The 21,400-nt window shown below is 36.0% G+C and overlaps 1 protein-coding gene and 1 pseudogene across 2 annotated transcripts; both read left to right on the top strand.

Annotated features, from left to right (window-relative positions):
* The first annotated feature begins 3,133 nt into the window (after positions 1 to 3,133).
* LOC143583774 (uncharacterized) lies at positions 3,134 to 11,443 on the top strand (annotated as a pseudogene). Its single transcript, XR_013144241.1, has 12 exons — positions 3,134 to 3,314; positions 3,395 to 3,468; positions 5,464 to 5,535; positions 5,636 to 5,664; positions 5,944 to 5,994; positions 6,112 to 6,162; positions 6,310 to 6,369; positions 6,650 to 6,732; positions 7,340 to 7,487; positions 7,832 to 7,882; positions 8,495 to 8,598; positions 11,203 to 11,443. The product of XR_013144241.1 is annotated as an uncharacterized LOC143583774 (transcript).
* Positions 11,444 to 17,554: 6,111 nt separating this feature from the next.
* On the top strand, positions 17,555 to 18,604 carry LOC143583773 (uncharacterized). Its single transcript, XM_077065993.1, has one exon. The coding sequence runs from the start codon at positions 17,747 to 17,749 to the stop codon at positions 18,278 to 18,280; it is 534 nt and encodes a 177-aa protein (XP_076922108.1). The 5' UTR covers positions 17,555 to 17,746; the 3' UTR covers positions 18,281 to 18,604.
* Positions 18,605 to 21,400: the final 2,796 nt, after the last annotated feature.

Raw genomic sequence — 21,400 nt, 5'->3', positions numbered from 1 at the left:
GTCTAGGTAACGGTATTGGTGGATTACCTACTCTTGGTGGCGGTGGACTTGGTGGTGGTGGTGGTACACTCCCTTATCCTTGAAGCTTGTGTTGTGATCAATAAGTAGTTAGCTACCTGCCGGTTTGAAGTTAGAAGGCATGTTTTGTTTGTTTGTGTTGTCAAAAGTACGTTAGTTAGTGTTAGAGAATATCTATGTCTTTCATTATGTTGTATTCTGAAATATTTAATCTATTTATTTTTATTCATTTATTATACCTTTGGGTCATTGTTGCACCATTATTGGAACTTGGAACTAAATGTGTACATATAAAAATTATGTTAGTACTTTATAAAGATAATAAGCTTAAACTAAAAGTTTAAATATGAAAAAAAATTAAGAATAATTATTTTTCAATATAAGATAATTTTCTTGTAAAATATATTATATGTTTGTAGCTACAAGTCTTCTTCGCTTCTTCTCAAAACTAGAGGGTCAAAACTCAAATGAGTTTCATGCTTAAAATTATGCTATTTCACGTCTCTAAAACTTGATAACGATAGCTTTTCTAAGCTGGAAATATCAAATGTAATTTAAATGGTGAAAGCATATTGATATGTATCGACATCTATTTGTTTTACTCTTGGACCATCTATCTCGCTATAGGAATAAATTCAGCTTCAAAACTTTGGTCAGCAATTGAAGAATCTTATATTTTACAACGTGCTTAACACGGTTAAGTACAAGCAATTCAGTAACACTATTATTTATGTGGTTCACTTAACACGATTAACGAATAATAAGAAATAGTTGAGACAAGAACCCTTTTTTTTATCGAAAAGGTAGTGATCGCCTTTTGAATCGTTTCCCTAAAAGGTAGTAATATCACATCGTCTCATTAGAATCAGGGGAGGCTCGGAGGGTGTGCGAGCCGCACCATCGGCCGGGGCACATAAGGTCGGGTGCCCAAACTTTTTTATACATATTACATATATATGTTTTTGGTGTTAAAAATAAGGTTTAATGCAATGGTTAATGAGACGATTACATGCTCAGAATGGTTTCTGCTTATAATAAATTAGTGCATAAAAGTTTTATCCAGACACATTAGCGAATAAAAAATTTTCGTTAAGGCCTATAGGCCTTTTTATATCGGCTCGGCCGAGGTATTGAAATTCTCGGGGACGGCACTGATTAGAATGATAGCGATCACCGCTTTAACTTCTCACTAGATCGGCAGTGCTCACCTACTTACTTTTCACCAAGTAGTAATTTTATTTTTACGTCTCACTAAGTTAGTAGTGATCACTACAAATATTTTCTTATTTATACTAGGACTCACCTCTCTACAATACAAATTCTTGAATATATTTACTTTTTATTTTAAGATTGAAAAAAAAAGAAGCCATATCCCCCTTTTTGATATGAAAATCTCATTGCGATCTCGTTTCTTTTTTTCTTTCTCGGAACCATTTAATTCATTAGATAGATGCTGACTCCTGTCTCGAAAAAGCTTTGTCTTTGATTTCTTGTCTATCTTCTTTCATCTTCTATAGGAGGCTCATATTCGAGCCAATCAAAAACGATTTTATCATTTCTGTATCCGCAATTCAATATAGGTGGATACATACCTATATGTCTCTCTTCCACTGCTTTTACCTTGAAATTTCGAATACTATTCAAATTTTTTCTTTATATTTCTATATTTATTTGTACACGACGCTAAACAGTAAATAATAATAATAATAATAATAATAATAATAAATCATATTCTTATATCAAAAACGGTGGTTTGTGAGGTGGGCCACCAACCCACCACCGTTGTCTTTTTCTTTATTATTAATGCATATTTGGGCTAAGCAATCTATGGGCTTGAGATCCAAATTGACTTCAGCACAAAATGTAGTATTTTTGAACGGTCAACGAATCCTTCAAATAATCTATTGGTTAAATTTATCACATCAGGATACACTCGTCTTTTGATTTGAGAAAAACCCCCACCTAAGACCAACGCCCGTCCAAAGGCATGACAGTGATGAAATAAAACCCATTTAGTTCAATGATCCATCTGAACGTCACTTACTCGCCTACTCTCTCATTATCACCAACTGCTGCCGAAACTAAATATTAGGAACATGAATCGAACATAAGTTACATGAAATACTAAATCTTTTCCTTACCACAAAATATAAATAATTATTGCTTTCATAGTAGCAGTATTATTACATTATTTCATTAATGTGAAAACAAATATACTAACAACAATTCAAGATAGGTACAAACAAACAACAAGTTTAACTTTCGATTTTTAAAGTTTCAACGTGACTTTATTTCAAAACCAAAGTGTCGATGCAAATTCACTCGAAGCCACAAGTGAACAACGTTAATGTTCTTTTCCCAAAGTTTCAATGTTAACCTTTCTCAAAATCAAGTTATCGAAACGTCAGTGTAAATTTTTTTATTCGAAACACAAGATAAACGTCATCGCATAAACCCCAAAACCGAACCTTACAAGTTTTAACACCTAGTCACAACACACAACTAGGGCTGTTCAAAAAGCTCGCGGCTCGCTCGAAAAAAGCTCAGCTCGAAAAAGCTCGATTCTAAATGAGCTCGGCTCGACTCGGCTCGATTTCTGAACGAGCCGAGCTCGAGCCAAGGTCAGCTCGGCTCGTGGCTCGGTCTGGCTCGACTCGTTAGCTCGGTTATATTAAACCCTAAATTTTAATATCTATATATAATAAATAAATAAATAAATAAAAGTTAATTATACATATATTATTTCACTAAATACCTAAAACCTTATAAAAGAATAACTAAAAAAACATATAACGTTAAAAACTCTCTAGTTTATAAATTTTATATAATATGTATGTTAAAATTATATATATTTTTTTATATATCAAATTTGTAAAATAGAAAAAAAAATAGAAATAAAAAAAATTATAACATTATTTACACAACTTACCCAACCTAAACTTGTACCTCTTAACTGTTTTAAGTTTTAACACACACACACACACACACACACACACACACACACACACACACACAAGTTACAAGTATCTAACTTAACCTCGGTGTTTCCTTGGGATCTATGTTATGTTATGACTTATGATTCGTGTCTTCCTCCGCTATCGTCATCATCTTTCACTATCACTTCATCACTTTAATCAACAAACTGTCAATAAACCACTCAATCTTTCCCCTAAATTGATTTCTCAAATCAGCCATTACACCACCACTATCATATCTCAAATGGGTCACGATAAATCTCAGCTTATTCGCTCCAAATCGGATGCTAATCATAATTTCAGACTGTGTAATGTTTCTGGGTATGTATGTATGTATGTATTATATTATTATTTGGTTAGTATGTAATTATTATTAAAGTTTGTGATTTTGGGTAAGGTAGTAAGAAGACAGAGTTAGTGGAGATTCATGCAACAAATCCCAGGTTGCATATTCTGTTTGTGCCTGGAAATCCAGGTAATTATATATTTATATTGTATGATATTGGGTTCTTTAGAACATAGTTTAAGTAGAGCATATGCTGATATTAGGGGTGTGCAAGAAACCGAAAAAACCGAATCGAAACAAAAACCGACTGTTTGGTTTTACGTTTTTATAAATACTGAACTAACGGTTTGGTTTTGGTTTTCCATGTAATAAAAACCGAAAAAACCGAACCTAACCGAACCGAATTTCTAGAATTTTATTTTATATTTGAAGTAATTTATAAGAATTTAATAAATATGTAACTTAAATACTTTTTGCCAAATGTATTATAGTCTATTAGTTAATAATTAACAAAATTATTTATACTTAAATTCATTATTTTCGGCCTAAAATTTTCAAGCTCAAATGGCAAAAACTGAAACCGAATGGTTTCAAAAATCTAAAAGCCGAAGTTTTGGTTTTCGGTTTGGCTTTAACCTAAAACCGCACCACCCACACCCCTAGCTGCTATTGTAGTTAGGTGAAAGTTTGATCATTTGAGAAAGATTGGACTGTCATATTGTAGTTTCAATTTTCAAAACATATTCAAGTGTCATATCTCCTGTTAGTTTATGGGTTTGTGTTCTATTGTATGAGAGCTTCGTAACGAACCAAACCGTGTCCAAAACGGAGTTAAGATGAGTGAGATATCGATAATAGGCCATGTGTCTGAAGCAGACAAAGGAACTAGTGAGGACTTTATGGGGTAGCATCCTAACCCGCACACATGGAACTTGCGAGCGCTTGCCGGTTTCACTGTCGGGTTTATTTATCAGTTTAGTTTTTCATGAAGTTGTTTCGTCTTGGTTTCACTACAAATACTAAGGTGATCATTCACTGTAAAACACACCAGAATTCTTACACACACATAAGAATTTTGCAGCAAGATTTCCGTCTTCATACTGTTGATTCAAGGTACAATCTGGGTGCTCGAGTTCCCTGGCAGTACTAACTGCTTTGACTGCTGACTGTTGTACCCATGGATAAGAGTTGTCTGGGGAGAACATGATCGGGACAGAAGCTCGGAGACATATGCTTCAAAACGTCTTCAAGACTCCTATCTCGAGATATTCGTGTTGGAAAAATTTGTGAAGGCGTTAACGCACTTGTAGTTTATAGGTTTTTGTTCTACTATGTTCGAGCTTCACAACAAAACAAGCAAACAAAGCTGCGGAAAATGTCAGGAAAAATAGTGGAACAACTAAGACCTTGTCGCACATAGGACTGCAAAATAACCGTGGTGGGGGGGGGGGGGGTTGAGATTGTTTTGGACATGTGAAGAGACGGCAATAAGAACTGTAGAAACTACCACAATGGAGTGGATGAGGACCAGAGGCAGACCCAAACGGACATGAAATGAGCGGATTAGACTCAGTATACTTGGAATAATCACATTAATAGTTGCATTGACAGTTATCTTCAGCCTTAGCGCGTAGTTTTGTTAGGGGAGCGTATAGTTACTTTCGAGGGGATGTGCGCTACTTATTCATGTCTCAGTGTCTTTTTATTTGTTATCTGTTGCTAATATAGTTTTCTCAACCTTCTGTGTTCACCGTGGATTACTGCTACTGTTTGTAGTCCTTTATGTATTCGGTGTTGTTTTTGATATCTACCGAAAAACATACTGACCTCATCATTATTATTTATTATATATACACCGTAGAGGGTCACAAAACGGTTATAGCTGAAATGGCATGTGGTGACTTATCTGGACCATATATTGCCATTCAGCTGTTCAACATCGGTTAGTTTGTTATTGGTGGTCCTTAGTTTGTTGAGGCGCATAAAAGTCTTAGTTTCCTTTTATTGATTATGCGATCAAAACCAGTGTTGCATTAGACATACCGAATCACCATCATATTTTCCACGCCGGTCCTGCATATTTTGTCCCGAAGCGGATCATTCGAGCAGCCTATAGATGTTTTATGCTTGATTTTAATGATTCTGTTCAACAATCTTTCGGGTAGTAATAATTTGTTGATACAGGAGTGATAACATTTTATACTGATTTTTTGGAGTCTCTTTATGAGCAAATGGGAGAGACCGCTTCTATAACAGGTGAGACTTAGATCTAACGTTTTACGTTCATATATTTTTAAAAATTTTAAAGATCAACTTTGTAATTTGACTGCTTGTGTGTTTGTGTGTTTATGATCAGGAATTGGGCATATATCACATTCAGAAAAGGTATTCTTTAGAGTCTTACAACCCGTAATATTATACATCGTGTGCGCCTTTTTTAGTATCCGGTGTTTGTAACGCGTATGCAACTTGTTACGTTGTATTGTCAAAAACACTTTTGTTTAACCACATGCTTAGTCAAATGTTGAATCTTTTCCAACGAGAAATATTCGATTTTTACGTTTTTAAGTCTCCCACAAACGAAGTTATCAACAATGGACACAAAGTATTATTATTATTATTATTATTATTATTATTATTATTATTATTATTATTTTTGAGAAGGACTGGGAGCAGGGGAAGATGTTCACACTAAATGAACAAATTGATCACAAGGTAATCTTTCTCGTATTTTTTTTTAAATTACGATACGGTGTTTGGATAGTTGGACTTGCTTTTGCTGTTTAAAAACTGAATATCGACATAATTAATATTATTTTCTTGTTCCCTTAGATCAATTTCATCCACCAGGAATTACAAGCTCTTCAAGTCCCTCTTATTGTGGTGTGTTTTATTGCTTCTTACACCTAGTTTTATAGTTTATAAATATGAAATATTTTATAGTTTATAAAAAAATGAAACGTATTATTTTAAATGAAGTCACCTATTGCATCAACTACCTAAGACCGGTACATCATATTTTCTTTACAGGTGGGACACTCAATCGGGTCGTATATGTCTTTGGAAATATTTAAACAAATTCTTGAAAAGGTGAACGCTTTTGAAATTGCCATTTACTTAACGGGAACGGGTCAAATGGGTCGAAACTGGTCAAACAAGTTGAAAATTGTTTAAAGATTTGGACTTTTGTAGTAATATGTTATTTGTAAATTTTTTTAAAAAACTGAACAAAAATGACCCGTTTGTGATTTGACCCGTTTTGACTGAACCTGTTACCCAACCCGCCAATCTTGACACCGGTAATATTTAATGATACGGTAATTCTTACAACTAACAAGCTGTCTTCTGGTGTTTTGATATTATACAACAGGTTGCGTATTTTATAGCGCTATATCCATTTTTGGCAGTTGATAAAAGATCTCAGCAGCAATCTATTATAAATAAATTGTCAAGGTAAAACGTGTCACCGAGTTTATGGAGTTTCATTTTTTATTTTGAATGTTAGGTAATTTATAAGAAGTTAATAAATAGTGTAACCAGATATTTTAGCCCAAACGTATAATTACCTAATCATTTATTAACAAAGAGATTTAGGCCCAAATTCATTATGGACCTTTTAAAAAAAAAACTTTTTAGCCCAAATAATAAACCGAAACCAAAAAATTCGAAAACGTATGGTTTTCAAAACTCAAAAACTGAAAATTCGGTTTTTGGTTCGGTTTGAGCCCAGAAGTCCAAAACCTAATATCTGCTGCTAAAATTTATGATTTTTATCTTGCAAATATCTTGATTATGTGCTTTTGGAATTGATTATGTGATTTTTGAATAATCGAGATTAAATAAATAGATTGTTTAAAGTTGTAATAATCTGATAATTATTAACTTTTTTTTAATAATATGAAAATAATCCTGATTTTGAATAATCAGAATTAAATAATTAGAATTAAAATTATTTAATAATAATTATTAAAAGAGTTTGTTAATATTCTGATAATTTTCCTGATTCTGAACAATTAGAATTAATAATCTGTTAATTATTAATTTTGTTTTGTTAATCCAGGTCCCGGCTTCTATCTAATCTTATCAGTGCAACAGTGGCATTTTTGGGATTTCTACCAATTTCGGTTTCAAGATTTATAGCAAGAAAATCACTAGCGAAGTCGTGGTCTGGTACTGCTATCGATGCACTTTGTACAAGCACTCTTGAGGTGAAACTACTTCTAAAACTGGTATATAATTATTTATAATAAGACTTTGAAACATGTTGCAACAAGTATAATAAGTATGTGACATATAAGTACCACTTTATATATTTAGTGTTGATTATTTATTATCTTCAAACATGTATATTATTATGCATCCAAATTAAGAATTATTGTGTCAGTTATTATGGGTCCTATTTTCCTCTTGTTCAAGTGGTCCATTTAGTCCTTTCTGGCTTCATTTTCAAAAGTTAATATCCTCAAAATGTAATGTTTTTTTTTAATTTATGTTTGTTAATATATATATAATTAATTGCTCTTATGTTAACTATTGTTTATCTTTGTTTCAGTATCATACGATGCGCAATGTGCTTTATATGGCCATGACCGAGTTTGAAGAGGTATACAATCCCGAGTTTATAAACACGTATTCGATTTTTACAAATAAAAGATAAGGATGAATTGCATTCTAAGATAGTTTGTTAAACAAGATTTTTAGAGTACACTGCGGTTTTCATCTATGTGGTTTGTTCAAATTTGCGGTTTTAGTCCAATAGTTTCAAATTTGCGGTTTTAGTCCAATAGTTTCAAATTTGGGTTTTTCGTCCCTGTGGTTTTATTTCACTTGCAATTAAACCCAAATTCACTAACCTTGTTAAGTATGGTAGTTAAACTCATTAGTGTGAGGGGCAGTTTTGTCCTTTTCTCCCCAAATAAACCTCATTCCTAATCCGCAAGCCCACTCACGTGAGGGGCTGGGGTGTATTTGGGAAAAAAAGGACAAAACTGCCCTCACATGAAGGCCACGCTAATGGATTTGACGACCAGACTTAACGAGATTAATGAATTCGGGTTTAATTGAAAGTGAATTTAAACCATAGGGACGAAAATCACAGATTTGAAACTATTAGACTAAAACTGCAGATTTAGACAAACACAGGGACAAAAACCGCAATTCACTCTTATTTTTATTTATTTTGTTTTTTATTTATTAATTTATTTATTTTATATAGCTTGTAAAGGTACCAGATTGGGAATTCATGAGAAAATGAGAAATAGGATTGCATTCTTGTATGGTGATGATGATCATTGGGCCCCATTGTACATGCATGATGAGGTAAACCATTCATGTCATTGGCATGCATAAATCATAATCTTTGTTTTTAATAGTTTGTGTTTTTTCAAGATATTTGTTTGGGCTAATTGCATAAATATGTAACAATTTTTTTTTATCCTAAAAAGGTACAAACTTCAAATTATTTATGTTGAAATGACCATTTTTGGCTATGCATACCTACCCAAAGTAGTAAAAGTTGAAATTTGGTTACCATGAAACTAAACAGTTAAAAAGTTGGTTACTCAAAATGAAGAAAATATAAAGTTCCTTACCTTAGGGGGTGTAGCTAGAGGTGCACAAAAAAACCGGTTCCCGAACCGGTTTGGCGGTTTAAACCGGAAACCGGTTTTTAAAAAAACCGTTTTTTAAAAACCGGTTTGACCGGTTTACAAACCGCCGGTTTGTATATCGGTTTTAAGTTTTAGAGCCAAAACCGGTTTTGAAACCGGTTATAAAAAAAACCGGTTTTTTTTAATAACCGGTTATAAAAAAACCGGTTAACCGGTTTTTTTATAAACCGGTTTTTTTATAACCGGTTAACCGGTTTTTTTATAACCGGTTAACCGGTTTAAACCGGTTTTGACCGTTGTATAACGGGCATATAGCCGTATTTTTGGTTTTTTGACCGTTTTTTATGGTTATTAAAAAAAAAAAAAAAAAAAAAACGGTTAACCGGTTAAAAACCGGTTTTTAAAAAACCGGTTTATTAACCGGTTCTAACCGGTTTCTAAACCGGTCCTAACCGGTTAGACCGGTTAGGGTTTTGAGATGAAAAAACCGGTTATTAACCGGTCCGGTTATTAACCGGTTCGGTTTTTTTCCGGTCAAAAAAAAACCGGTCCGGTTAATAACCGAACCGGTTTTTTTAAAAAAACCGATTTGTGCACCTCTAGGTGTAGCTTCTATTTTTAAGCTTATGCTTATATATAAAATTAGCTTATAGCTTTTTTTCAATTATTTGATAAGCTCTTTTTAAGTGTTTGGATTAGCTTATATTCTATAAGTTAATTATGTGTCTTAATAAGTTGTTAAATCCAACATTCTTTAATTTGTTAGAGTAATAATTACTAATCCATCACCATTTGAGAACAAATGAGTAATTTACACCCTTAAACAAATAAGCTTCTAACAAATAAGCTAAAAAACCATCTTCAAATAAGCTTATTCAAATGGGCTTATATAAGCTAATAAGCATAAGCTTAAAAAGCTAAGCCAAACACCAAATTAAGCTTATTTTGTAAAAAAAAAGCTAAAAAAGCTATAAACTTGGTTAAAAAAGCTAGGCCAAACACCCCCTTAGTATGTTTTGCGTTAATATAATAGAAAACCAGTATACGTTTTTATTTTAAACGAAAAAGTTACTCAACCTAATTTCGTATGTCCCTCTACTTGCAAAAGTACACGAAAAAAATTTAAACTGGTTTTATATATTAAAATCTGTTTTGACTTGTCTAAAATGCACCCACTTGTGATTATTTTTCTTACTTGTTACTACTAAGTTGGTCAAAACTTGAAAAGGTTACATTCAACATCTTTGTAAAAAAAGTTTATAAGATCTTCTTTTGACCAATTTGGTTTATGTTTAAAGACCAAAAATTAGTTAGTGACTTTTTATATACTTTTTTTACAGTTAAGGGACTTTAATATATCAAAATTAGGTTGAATGACTTTTTATGGTATTAATACTAGGGGTGGCACGGTTGGGCTGAGTTGAACGGGTCATGGGTCGGAACGGGTTAGGGTCAGAATGGGTCAACTAAAAAAAGGGTTGTTTTGGTTCGGGTCGGAACAGGTTAGGGTCAACAGGTTCGGGTCAGAACGGGTCCAGGTCGGAACGAGTTAAAGCGGGTTTCGGGTCGGTTTTTTTTACTAGGACAATGGACGAAACGTTTTAGTTGTTTTATGTTTTTGTTTTATATTTTGAGTTATGATTTTTTTATTAATTTTTTTGAAGGTTTTTTATTAAGATTAAAAACCCCTAAAAAAATTCAAAAAAATAATAAAAAAATCACAACTCAAAATATAAATAAAAAACGAAAAAAGTAGAAAAAACTAAAATGTTTTCGCCGTTGTCCTCGTTCATAAAAAAATAATAACTAAATAAAAAAAAATCGACAAATTAAACGAAACCGAAATGTCGATGAAAACGAATCCGAAATCGACCCGTCCAGTGTGAAAACTCGTGTCGGCACGAAACCTGTTCCGAGCCAAAACCTAAACCGATCTCGTTCCAATCCAAAACTTGTTTCAACCCGAACCTGCCACTTTTACTTAAGACACTAACCCACATCGACCTATATATTTAAATTTGTCGGCCCATTTTGACCCGAAAATAAGAATGTAAAATTTCAAGTGACCCATTTTGACCCATTTAATTAAAACTTATGACTCAAACCAACCCATATAATTTTTAAACAACCCAAATTGACACATTTAAAATTATTTGGGTCAAATTTGCCACCCCTAATTAATATCATATATTTTTTTTCCAACTTTACACCTTTGTGACAATATCTGCCAATCTGCCATAAGCCATGTTATAGTGATACCTCATGCATAAAAATTGTTATTTTCATTTCTAACTTTTTAATTAAAACATACTAGGTGGTGAAAGAGGTGCCGACCGCCGTGGTGGAAGTAGAAAGAGAGGGTCATACCCACTCGTTCTGCTGCACCGAGGCTGGTTCGGTGTGGGTGGCTCGTCACGTTGCAACCTTGATCAACAAAACCATAGCTTGACGGGACCCAAGGTTCAATCTTTGTAGGACCAATAACGTGAACCTTGTGAATAAATGTGTGTACCTTCCTTATCAATTGTAAAAATCAATGCAAAGGTGTATGCAGTGTGTGTACTCTATATCATCTATAAGTTCACTCTATCATAATTATGCCCAATCTTTGCACCCTTGATAGGTATCATGAAAATCCCATTTTCATCATTAACCTATAGATGGTTAAATTTGCTTGAAACACTTGTACTATATGCATAACATATAGTACCCCTAGAATGGGAAATACATTGTTGTGAATCTTTAATTTGAAACGTTTGCCATAACACTTTAGGGTGTGTTTTGTGTTCAGAAAGTGGTTATGTGATTTGGAAGTATCAAATTTTAGTTGTCAAGATAGAACTAGGCGACAACCTGTCGCGTTGCGGCGGCGGGAACGAATATGGTTGTTATCAGTTAGGTTCGTACCGGTACATGTATTAACACAAAACACAAATTAGTGAACATCCAAATTAGCAGAGACTCTTATGACATATAATACAAATAAACATATTTTAAACAACGTTTATTCGGTCAGTAAAACATGATCAAGAGAGTTGGGAAAGTTAACCAAAACCATTGAACCAAATAGGTTGATTGAGTGATGAATGAAAGTAATTATATAAAGGCCAAAATAATATTCTAAAAAATCTTGTGGCACAAAGTTTTGCTTGTTCTCTCTATATATATAATGTTGGCAATCGTTAACGCTTAACATGCACCTAGCCTACATGAGTGCCTCGTTATTTAATGATCTACAAGAGGTTTAAATCTTTTTTGTTCATAAATTATTATGCGACATGAAATACGGTAAGATCATCTCTAATGGGTGCTCATGAGGGAGCCCAAGAGATGATGTGGAGCCATATATTAGAGGGGAAAGACCATGGGATGACCATTAGTGTAAAGGACGTCATTGAAAATGTTATGTGACATGAATTGGATAAGAATATAAGATTACGAGAGTGTGGGATGTGCATGGGTAAGGACGAACCCCTGTGGATGATCATGCCATTAATGATAAGTCGTAAACGTATTTTAGACATTTTGGTTGTTGAAGAAACAAGAACCTCACAGTTAAATGTGTTTGAATGAGAGCAATCTTACAAAGTCTCAATCAGGGCAACAAAAGGACAAAAATGATGAGATCGGGCCAAAGCAGATAAATCACTCTTGAACTTGGCGTTGGTAGGATCCCGGTTAAAATGAACTTGGCGAAAAGAAGCATAGCCATTTTATCTACGGTTTATCATGCTTGTCGAGAGGTGCTTGAATCGACAGATCATCTTCTAATTTCTTGCAAATTGGCTTGCGGAGAACTTGTTGCAATAGAGACGTGACAATGCGAGGCACAGCTTTCAATATGTTGCGTTTCAATAGGTGTGTTAATGGTTCCAAGACTTACAATAAGATGGGATGATGTATCATTTTGATTACCTTATGGTTTACATAGAATGCGAGATATACTTTGGTGAAAGACAAAGGCAAATTTGCTGCCTTAGATTAGAAAGATTGGAGTTCTTTTAACGTAATTTTAACATGTCCATGGCCTAGCGTCCTGCTAGTGTTACGTGTTTTCATTTATTTAATTAATTAATTTATTTATTTTTTTGAAATAATGGAATTGTGATTGTTTTCGTGGGGTATTGAGTGTTTGCTTTTATTGATTCATAGTTTGGAAGATATGATATTAAGTTTTGAGACTGAACAAAAAATAAATGTTTGGAGTAAATGCATATTTACACTATTTCCATAGAGGGTCATGATGCCCATTTTTTTACAGTCTGCAAAGTGGATGTAATGTTTGTCATGTCTTTCAAATAGCCTTTAGTTTCAATTACTGACCTCAAACTTTGTCAATGGACTATCTAATGTAGAGTACAAGTCCTGATGCGTATGGTACCGTATTTAGACAGCTATGAGGTGTACATAAGTAACATAACTTAAGAAATGTCACATTAATATATAGCAAACGTCAACATAATACCATGAGTTACTAAATTGTTTTGTTGTAAAATGTAAAACCTTAGTTGCGGTTTTATTTTTGTAAAATTGGCTAACGATTGGTTCCATTAGAGGTGCACAAATCGGGTTTTCAAATACCTGATTTTGGGTATGGAACCGAACCAGGGTTCGGGTATGCCCGGGTATTGGCAATAGGCGGGTTCGGGTCTGGATATTGTCTCTAAAAACAATACCTTATGTATCGGGTTCGGGCCAGATATAGAAACGGGTATTTGAGTACCCTATTTCCGGGCATTGGAAAAACCCTATTTTCGTGTTTTTTTGAGTTTTTTCCGGGTATAGATTGGATTTTTTTTAGGAATTGCACTTTCTAAGGGTATTTTTCAGATATTTTTCGGGTAATTTCGGGTATAGATCGAGTATTTGAAAAACCCGGTTCCCGGTATGGAACCGGTTCTGGTTTTCGGGTATTACCGAGTAAAAATCGGGTCCGATTCGGGTACGGGTTTTGGTACTAAAATGCATACCCTATCTATATCCTACGGGTAGGGTCAGGTACATGTTTTGATATTAAAAACCCTGGTATAAAGAAAACCGGTTCCAAATTCGAGTTTTTTATGCACCTCTAGATTTTATCACGCATATGATCCTCCTCATAGAGGCGTCATTGTTTTATTTGGATTCATGTTTAACAAATTATCAAAGTTTATTTTGTTAAACACATTCATTGATAATGCGTTTATGTTGTGACAAACTCAGGACAACGCTATTAAGATTATTGGCTAAGTCGTTATCAAAGTGGTCACCCGGCCTGATAAACCGAGAGATTTATGCTAGTCGACACTAATTAATATGAACTTTTTATTTTAACCTTCCTTGTTAGACATTGTTAGAAACACAATTTAAATTGTTTAAACATCTCAGACTTCTATATTTTAGTATACCAATAATACAGTATGACAAGTGTATAATCTAAGAAAATAACAATAAATAGAAAGTTAAAACTTAAGCTATAATAAACATAAGATATGTTACGCTATATGACAAACGGTAAGTTATTGAAGATGGCCTTAAAAATCGTACCTAGTATGTACGTACAACCTAATATGTGACATGCTACACAAATATGATATTCTAACGTAAGAATAATATTGATACTTTAAGGATAGTTTTTTTAACTACCAATGAATAAACCTCGTTACCTCGATTACTTTGGTTAACTCAATGGTAAAAGGAGACCCCACACTAGGTGGTGAGTTCGGGATGGTATTGATACTGACCGGTAGCGATCCCAGAAATCTCGATCCCGAAAATTTGAAATATTTGGTACCGGTATCGAAATGTTCGGTTCGGAACAACTGGTATTCAATGAAAAATTCGGGAAATATCAGTACCATACCCAAAACTCAAAACTTGGTATCGATTTGTTACCGACGGTATCAAATCGGTATCGTATTCGGTATCGATCCGGTACCGATACCAATCGATACCAGTACCGAAAACACTCATCACTGTTGGCCCACAAGCCTGCAATCGAAGATAACACTGGGTAGCTCATGCTCACCATATCCTGTTCCGAGAAAACCCCGCCACCAAAAAATTTACTACAATAAAAACTCAAATTAGAATCAGATTTAAACCTGAGAACTTGCTTTTTCTAACCCAAAGTTTTAGTTATGTTTGAGTACTTATTGAGCTAAAGGTCATTGGACTTTAAAATAGTAAGAGCCAAATAATTACATTATTTCACAGGTTTCAAGCATTATCAGATATCACCTTATTAACTAATTTAATAATATAGTGAAAATCGACAAACTGAAATATGATTTTATTTAAAGAAGAAAAATAAATGGAGTGTTGAAATTGATGTTATCCGGTGGGATCTCGGATCCATTGGAGTTAAACCAGGCGGGTTATATGGGTTTTTCTCTATAATTTATAGATCATGTATTTTTAAATTCATTAAAGGATATATATTTTTTTTAATTATAGTTCCCAGTTTGATCAAATCATCTACTGTCATGCCAGCTTCCAAACTCTTCCAATTATACCTTAATACTATTTTATTTTCTTGTTTTGGCAGCATCTACAAATCTACAATATTATATAACATTTATTCAATTTCCATAAAAAAATTCATAATTAAAATATCAATTCGGGCCAGAAAGCATTTCCCTACAAATTTATTTGTTTTCTATATTTATCTGACCATTTTAATCATTTAAGTTAAAACCATGCGTACTTATTTCTTTCAAAATCATATTTTCACATAAAAACTTTATACTTCAATCATATTTATTGTTTCTATAATTAAAAAATAAAATAAACTAAAAGTAAAAAATAATTTAGCAGGTGACTGGTGTGGTGGGGGTTAAACAATACTCGACTGAAACCTGTAAAGTAAAGTTGTCTTTTTATATTTATTTTAGGAGTATACTTTAAAGTATTTATTAAAGAATATTTAAATACACACAATTCCTTCCAAAATACCCAAAAGTTAAAAGTATACTTAGTTTTTACGTTATCCATTTATAAAACTGATTCTTTAAAGTTTACACTCTCATACATAAATATATATTTTTTAACAATGTTTGGAACCATCCTCAATATACCGAGTCAGTATTTTTAAGACATGATATCAACCGTACATAGACGTTATAAGTCAGACTCATCCATAAACAAATCGACCATTGTAAGAAACCAAAATCAATCCAAAACATTGACCATCATTTCATATCACTGGACTAGAATGTTAACGGTATACATAAATTATTATTATTAGTTAAATACCAAATGCATATATAGTACTATTTCACACAATTTAAAGACAGAATTACAAATTTTGTCCTTTAAAAAAAGCCAAAAACCGGTTCGTGTCCTTTTCTAAGTTTCCTTGCAGGCGGTGTCCTTTAAACTTTTTTTTTCTACACGTTATGTCCTTTACGCTAACTGGGTTAGAAAAACTCAGTTAAATGCCCTCACGTGAGACGCATGTGAGGGCATTTTTGTCTTTTTGCCTACCCTTCTTCTTCTTCTTCTTCAGATATGAACACCTCTAAATAAACCCAGATTCCGGTCAAACTCGCCAAGGGATCACCACCGCCACCATAGCTCCGCCACCAGCCACCGCCGGAGAACCCATAAACCCAGATTCCGGTCAAACTCGCCGGAGAAGACACAAACCCATCTCCGGAGAAGACACAAACCCAGATTCCACTCTTTATCCCCATCTCTTTCTCTCATCTCTCTTTCTCTCATCCCCATCTCTTCCAGATCCAACATCAGGGCAGCCACAAAACCACAAAACCTAATTAACCTACAACAACAATTCAACATAATCGAAGCAGCCACTTGCACACCATACCACCAAACAACCATAATAACACCATCGCACTTAATATCTAAAATTAGTGTTCTAAATAGCTTATTAGGTATGAAATTAGGGTTTCCGACGGACAACAACCACATCGCCGTTAAGATCTAAAATAAGGGTTTCCGGCGGAACACTAATCGAGGTCTTGGTACACTTACCGTCCCTTTATTCATTTGGTCACTAGTCCGATTGGACTTCTAATCATCGTCTAATGCTTCAATCACCACCAATCGCTACAAAGGGAGCTTCTTTTGGTCGCCGGAAACGAGAAGGCTTGTACCCTCTACTGTCGTCGCAAACAAGCAACCTCGTGATGCCCAAACCATGTTAGTATACACCGGTTTTGTGGCTGCCCTGATGGTGGTGGTGTTAGTAACGGTGGCAGGTGGAGGTCATGGTGGCTAGGAGAGAGAGATGAGAGAAAGAGATGGGGATAAAGAGTGGAGGTCATGGGAATACCGTAATTGTTACCGGATCTGTGTGTTAATAGATACAGAAGAAGAAGAAGAAGAAGAAGGGTAGGCAAAAAGACAAAAATGCCCTCACATGCGTCTCACGTGAGGGCATTTAACTGAGTTTTTCTAACCCAGTTAGCGTAAAGGACATAACGTGTAGAAAAAAAAAGTTTAAAGGACACCGCCTGCAAGGAAAGGACACGAACCGTAATTTGGCTTTTTTTAAAGGACAAAATTTGTAATTGGGTCCAATTTAAATGGTAATCATATCACATGTATCCAAGTTTTTTCAACCTTATATGGTATTATTTTTCAAATATTTTTAATTTTATTAGGAAAAAAAGTAAAATATTTTCTTTTAGTAGGAAAAGGTTATATTCTGTCAACCATAGTGATTGGACTGTCATGGAACCTTAACCTAAAGTACCGTGACGTTAGCTTGTACTCGTTGCTTAGAAATGTGAATATTATATTATATTATTATTATATAAATATTATTTATTTATTTATTTACATTTATTATAGTTTTAAAAGGCAAATGTGAATCTTATATAAGAGATTGCCATTTTATTAAAACAAGTAACACAATGCCAACAATCAACAAGAAGATCTCACTCAACACCACCGCAGTTGACGTCGGCTGCGGTGACAGTTGCAGGAGAATAAAACTCTCCAAAATTTTCCACCCTAAACCAAACAAATACAAATACCACCACCACCGTCGTCACCATCACCACCAGTCATCCACTTCCACCTCATGGACCACAACACCCTCCACCACAACCACCACCTCTACCACATTCTCACCGGAATATTCCGCCGGAGATGACTCAGAAGTGAGAAGTTTAAGAGCCGTTCAAGGGTTTGGAAGAATCGGTGGCAATAGTCTTGCGGTGGAGAAAGATTCGGATGATCCGTACGTGGATTTTAAGGATTCAATGTTGCAAATGATAATGGAGAAGAATATATATGGAAGAGATGATTTGAGAGAGTTGTTGAATTGTTTTTTGCAGTTGAACTCTCCTTATTATCATGGGATTATTATTAGGGCTTTCACTGAAATCTGGAACAATGTTTTGTCTTCCAAACTCATGCATGGGGACCAATCCATGTGCATGTGATCATCACTTCATGTTTGGTTTGATTAACTAATTCTAAGGTTTTAAGGTTATTTAAGGTTTAGGTATGTGATGTTATTAGCACTTGAAAAATTGGACTTGTGTTTGTGTTTGTATTTTGATTTTAGGTGAAGTGGTTTTAGGGAATTAATTAGTTGTAGGATGTATTTAGTATTTCAAGTGCTAATAACATCATTTATGATATTAAGTGTAATGTTTTAGTTTGTCTTTGTGTTATGAAATGATGTTATAATATGTATGTAACTTGATTATGCATATTTAAGTAATGTGATGAAAGTTTGTACTATTTTGTTTGTGGTTTTCTAAATGTTTGTTAGTTTATGTATATGAAGAAACACTAAGTGACCCAGGGCAGATTACGGATAATCTGTGGGTTAAGTAATGTGTCCCACGAGGATGAGGTCCAGCAGAGAAGGTTGTTCTTCAAATGACCTGCAATACAGACACCGTAAGCTCGTCACTGAGAAGGGGGGGGGTTCCTCCTTGTGACCACCCTCCGGCGTGAGAATCAGACTAGATTGCTCTGAATATAAGTGTATATTAAGAGATTGCTAGATAAGATAAGATAATGAGATATCAGATGATGTCGTTACCATTCCAAGGTGTTGGAGTATATATAGCCGAAGGTAGGTTTCCTAGAAGGTACAGCCGGCTGAATAGTATTCCTGTTCTACCAACAGTGGGCTACGCACAAGCCATGCTGGTTGGTGGATAGGTTGCGGCCGACAGTGACAATGTCAGCTGTATACTGTTCCTTTACTTCCGGCTATGCACTGTTCCACCAACTGTAGGTTGCGCACGTCCCACAGTAAGGGTTGGTGAGTAGGCAGCGGCTAATAGTGACAAACAGTACTAGAGGGTGCTCCTCCTCGTACTGTTGTCGGTGAGCTGTCACCCTGTGATTGGTTCATGGGCGTCTCTGGTCAGATCGTCTGTTTTGCCCATACCTTGGTAGGTATAGTACAAAAGATCTTCCAGAAGCATACGGACTGGCTCATTTGGGCGGGAGTATTCCCGCCTTGCTCATTCCTTCAGGTGACTACTGAAGTAGCAATAGTGCCTTGTGCGTGTAGCCTTGCTATCAGTGCGGGTAGCCTTCCCTGATGGCTTGTATCCGCAACTGCGGGAACAAGCGGGGTACTTCACCATTGGGAGGCTTTCCCTGCGGGTACAGCTGGCGTACTGCGCGTAAGGTCTTCTCTGAGCATGGTGGGTCCTGCGGAAGCAGTTGGTCGTTGCGCAGACGTCCCTGTTCAAGGTGAGTCTTGCGGGTCCAACTGGGCTCTGCTGGGACCTACCTCTTCAAGTCCCCCCAGTCCAATGTTCTTCTCATGAATTATTAATAAGTGAGGTGAACTTTTGGACTAGCAAGGGGTTTTGAAAAAGGTTTTTAGTTTTAAGGTTTTCCGTGGGGATTCTTCCCGCGGTTTTCCTAATGTCACGCAGAAATTCCCGACTTTTCTGCTTGATCTTTGGGTATGAAGCGGGTAGGTCTATAACCTCCTCGCAATTCAGGAGCGTTGAGTCCCACTTGTGTGGATTCTCCATGGGGTTTTGGTAGTTTTCAACATAGTGATCAATTATGTTAAAACCACCAATTTCATCTTGGAGTTTCAAACAATATAGTTCTCGACGTTCCCGCCATGCGGGGATGTTATTCCCGTTTCCGCAAGCATGGCCCAGAAGATCCTTCCTGGTTTGAATTCCCTGCGGAGTGCTAAGTATGTGAAGGGTTTTGCCTTGACACTGTACCCGCACTCGTCTTACGGTTAGTTTACTTCCAAGGTATTCCTGGCGTCAATTCCCTCCGGGTACTAAGTATGTGAAGGGTTTTGCCTTTAACACTTTACTCGCACCTGTCTTATAGTTATTTGGTTGCCAAGGTAAGGGGTATTTTCCCGCTTTTTGAATCTTTTTGAAATTTTGAAATTCGAAGAGTTGGTGAAAGGATAAGAACAGTCCAAACTATTGAAACGTCATTCGACGGTTTCTTCTGACAGTGTCAGGACGTGCAGGAAGTTATGGCGACGTGACAGTATATGGTCATTCCAGGTGCTTTTTCAGGCGCGTGGGCGCGAATTTTTGGGCGCGTGGCCGCGAAATTACTGGCACGCGTCCTTTCAACAGCTGTTGCCAGCTTGCTTTTTGCCACGTGTCATAGTTTCATTGCACCTGCGATTTCTCTCTCTTCCGCATTAAATTCACCGCATTAATTGCGATTAGTATATAAAGGGGGAGAGAGTCCTTTGAAATCCACACTTTCACTTTTCTCTTCATCTTCAAAACGATTTCCGGCGAATACTCACCTTTTCAGTCGAGCATTCTCTTGAAATCGTTCTCTTTTTCATACCTGCAAGATGTCTTCTACTTACGATCTTGAGGGTACAGCCCAGGAGGCTGGGGTGCACGCCGAGCACCCGTCATCCACGTCCGACAAGGATGACAAGAGTACTGCTGGCGAGTGCCAGTGTGCTCTGCCTGTCGATCTATATCAGTACATCGTCAGGAAGTTCATGCTCGAGTCTCTCGAGCCTGAGTTTCCTGAACCTCATCAGACGGTGTATGATGCCCCCAGAGGCAAGATCGGGGTATATGCCGCATTCTTTGTCTATGGGAATCTTAGGTTCCCATTGACAAAGTTTGTGTACCGTGTCCTAGAGAGGCACGGTGTACACCTGACCGAGGTGCACCCGATGGCGATCGCGAAGATTCGCCACTTCGAGTGGGTGTGCCGGATTCTGGGCATTGAGCCCTTCGTCGACCGCCTGATGACCTTCTACTCTTGGAGGTGCATCCAGGGGTGGTATACTCTGATAACCCGTATAAAGGGTTTGAAGATTTGCGCAACCGAGCGCAGTCTTCGTTCGTGGAAGCGGGAGTTCTTTTTTATCTCCGCTCGCGTCATCCCCCTTGCCATGAAGTTCAAGAATGGGCAAGCACTCCCCAGCCTTCACGCCTCCAACTATCAGGAGGCGGAATGGTTCTCGAAGATATCCCGAGTCCAATCTCCGGTTTACCGCTTTGCGGAGTCCGGGATGGTGATGCTCGGGATGAGCCGAGTGTGGAAGGATGCGGATGCGCAAAAGATCCCGATCGTCCTTG

Source organism: Bidens hawaiensis, unplaced genomic scaffold (genome assembly GCF_021521415.1).
Source record: "Bidens hawaiensis isolate Kalapana, Puna unplaced genomic scaffold, B.hawaiensis_p1.1 tig00032518_1, whole genome shotgun sequence".
NCBI lineage: Eukaryota > Viridiplantae > Streptophyta > Magnoliopsida > Asterales > Asteraceae > Bidens > Bidens hawaiensis.
The sequence above is the reverse complement of the archived record's forward strand: the minus strand, read 5'-3'. Positions and strand labels throughout refer to the sequence as shown.

What these genes read in the sequence shown, in the direction of transcription:
- LOC143583773 (XM_077065993.1), top strand. Translation starts at nt 17,747, where the DNA reads ATGCCAACAATCAACAAGAAGATCTCACTCAACACCACCGCAGTTGAC.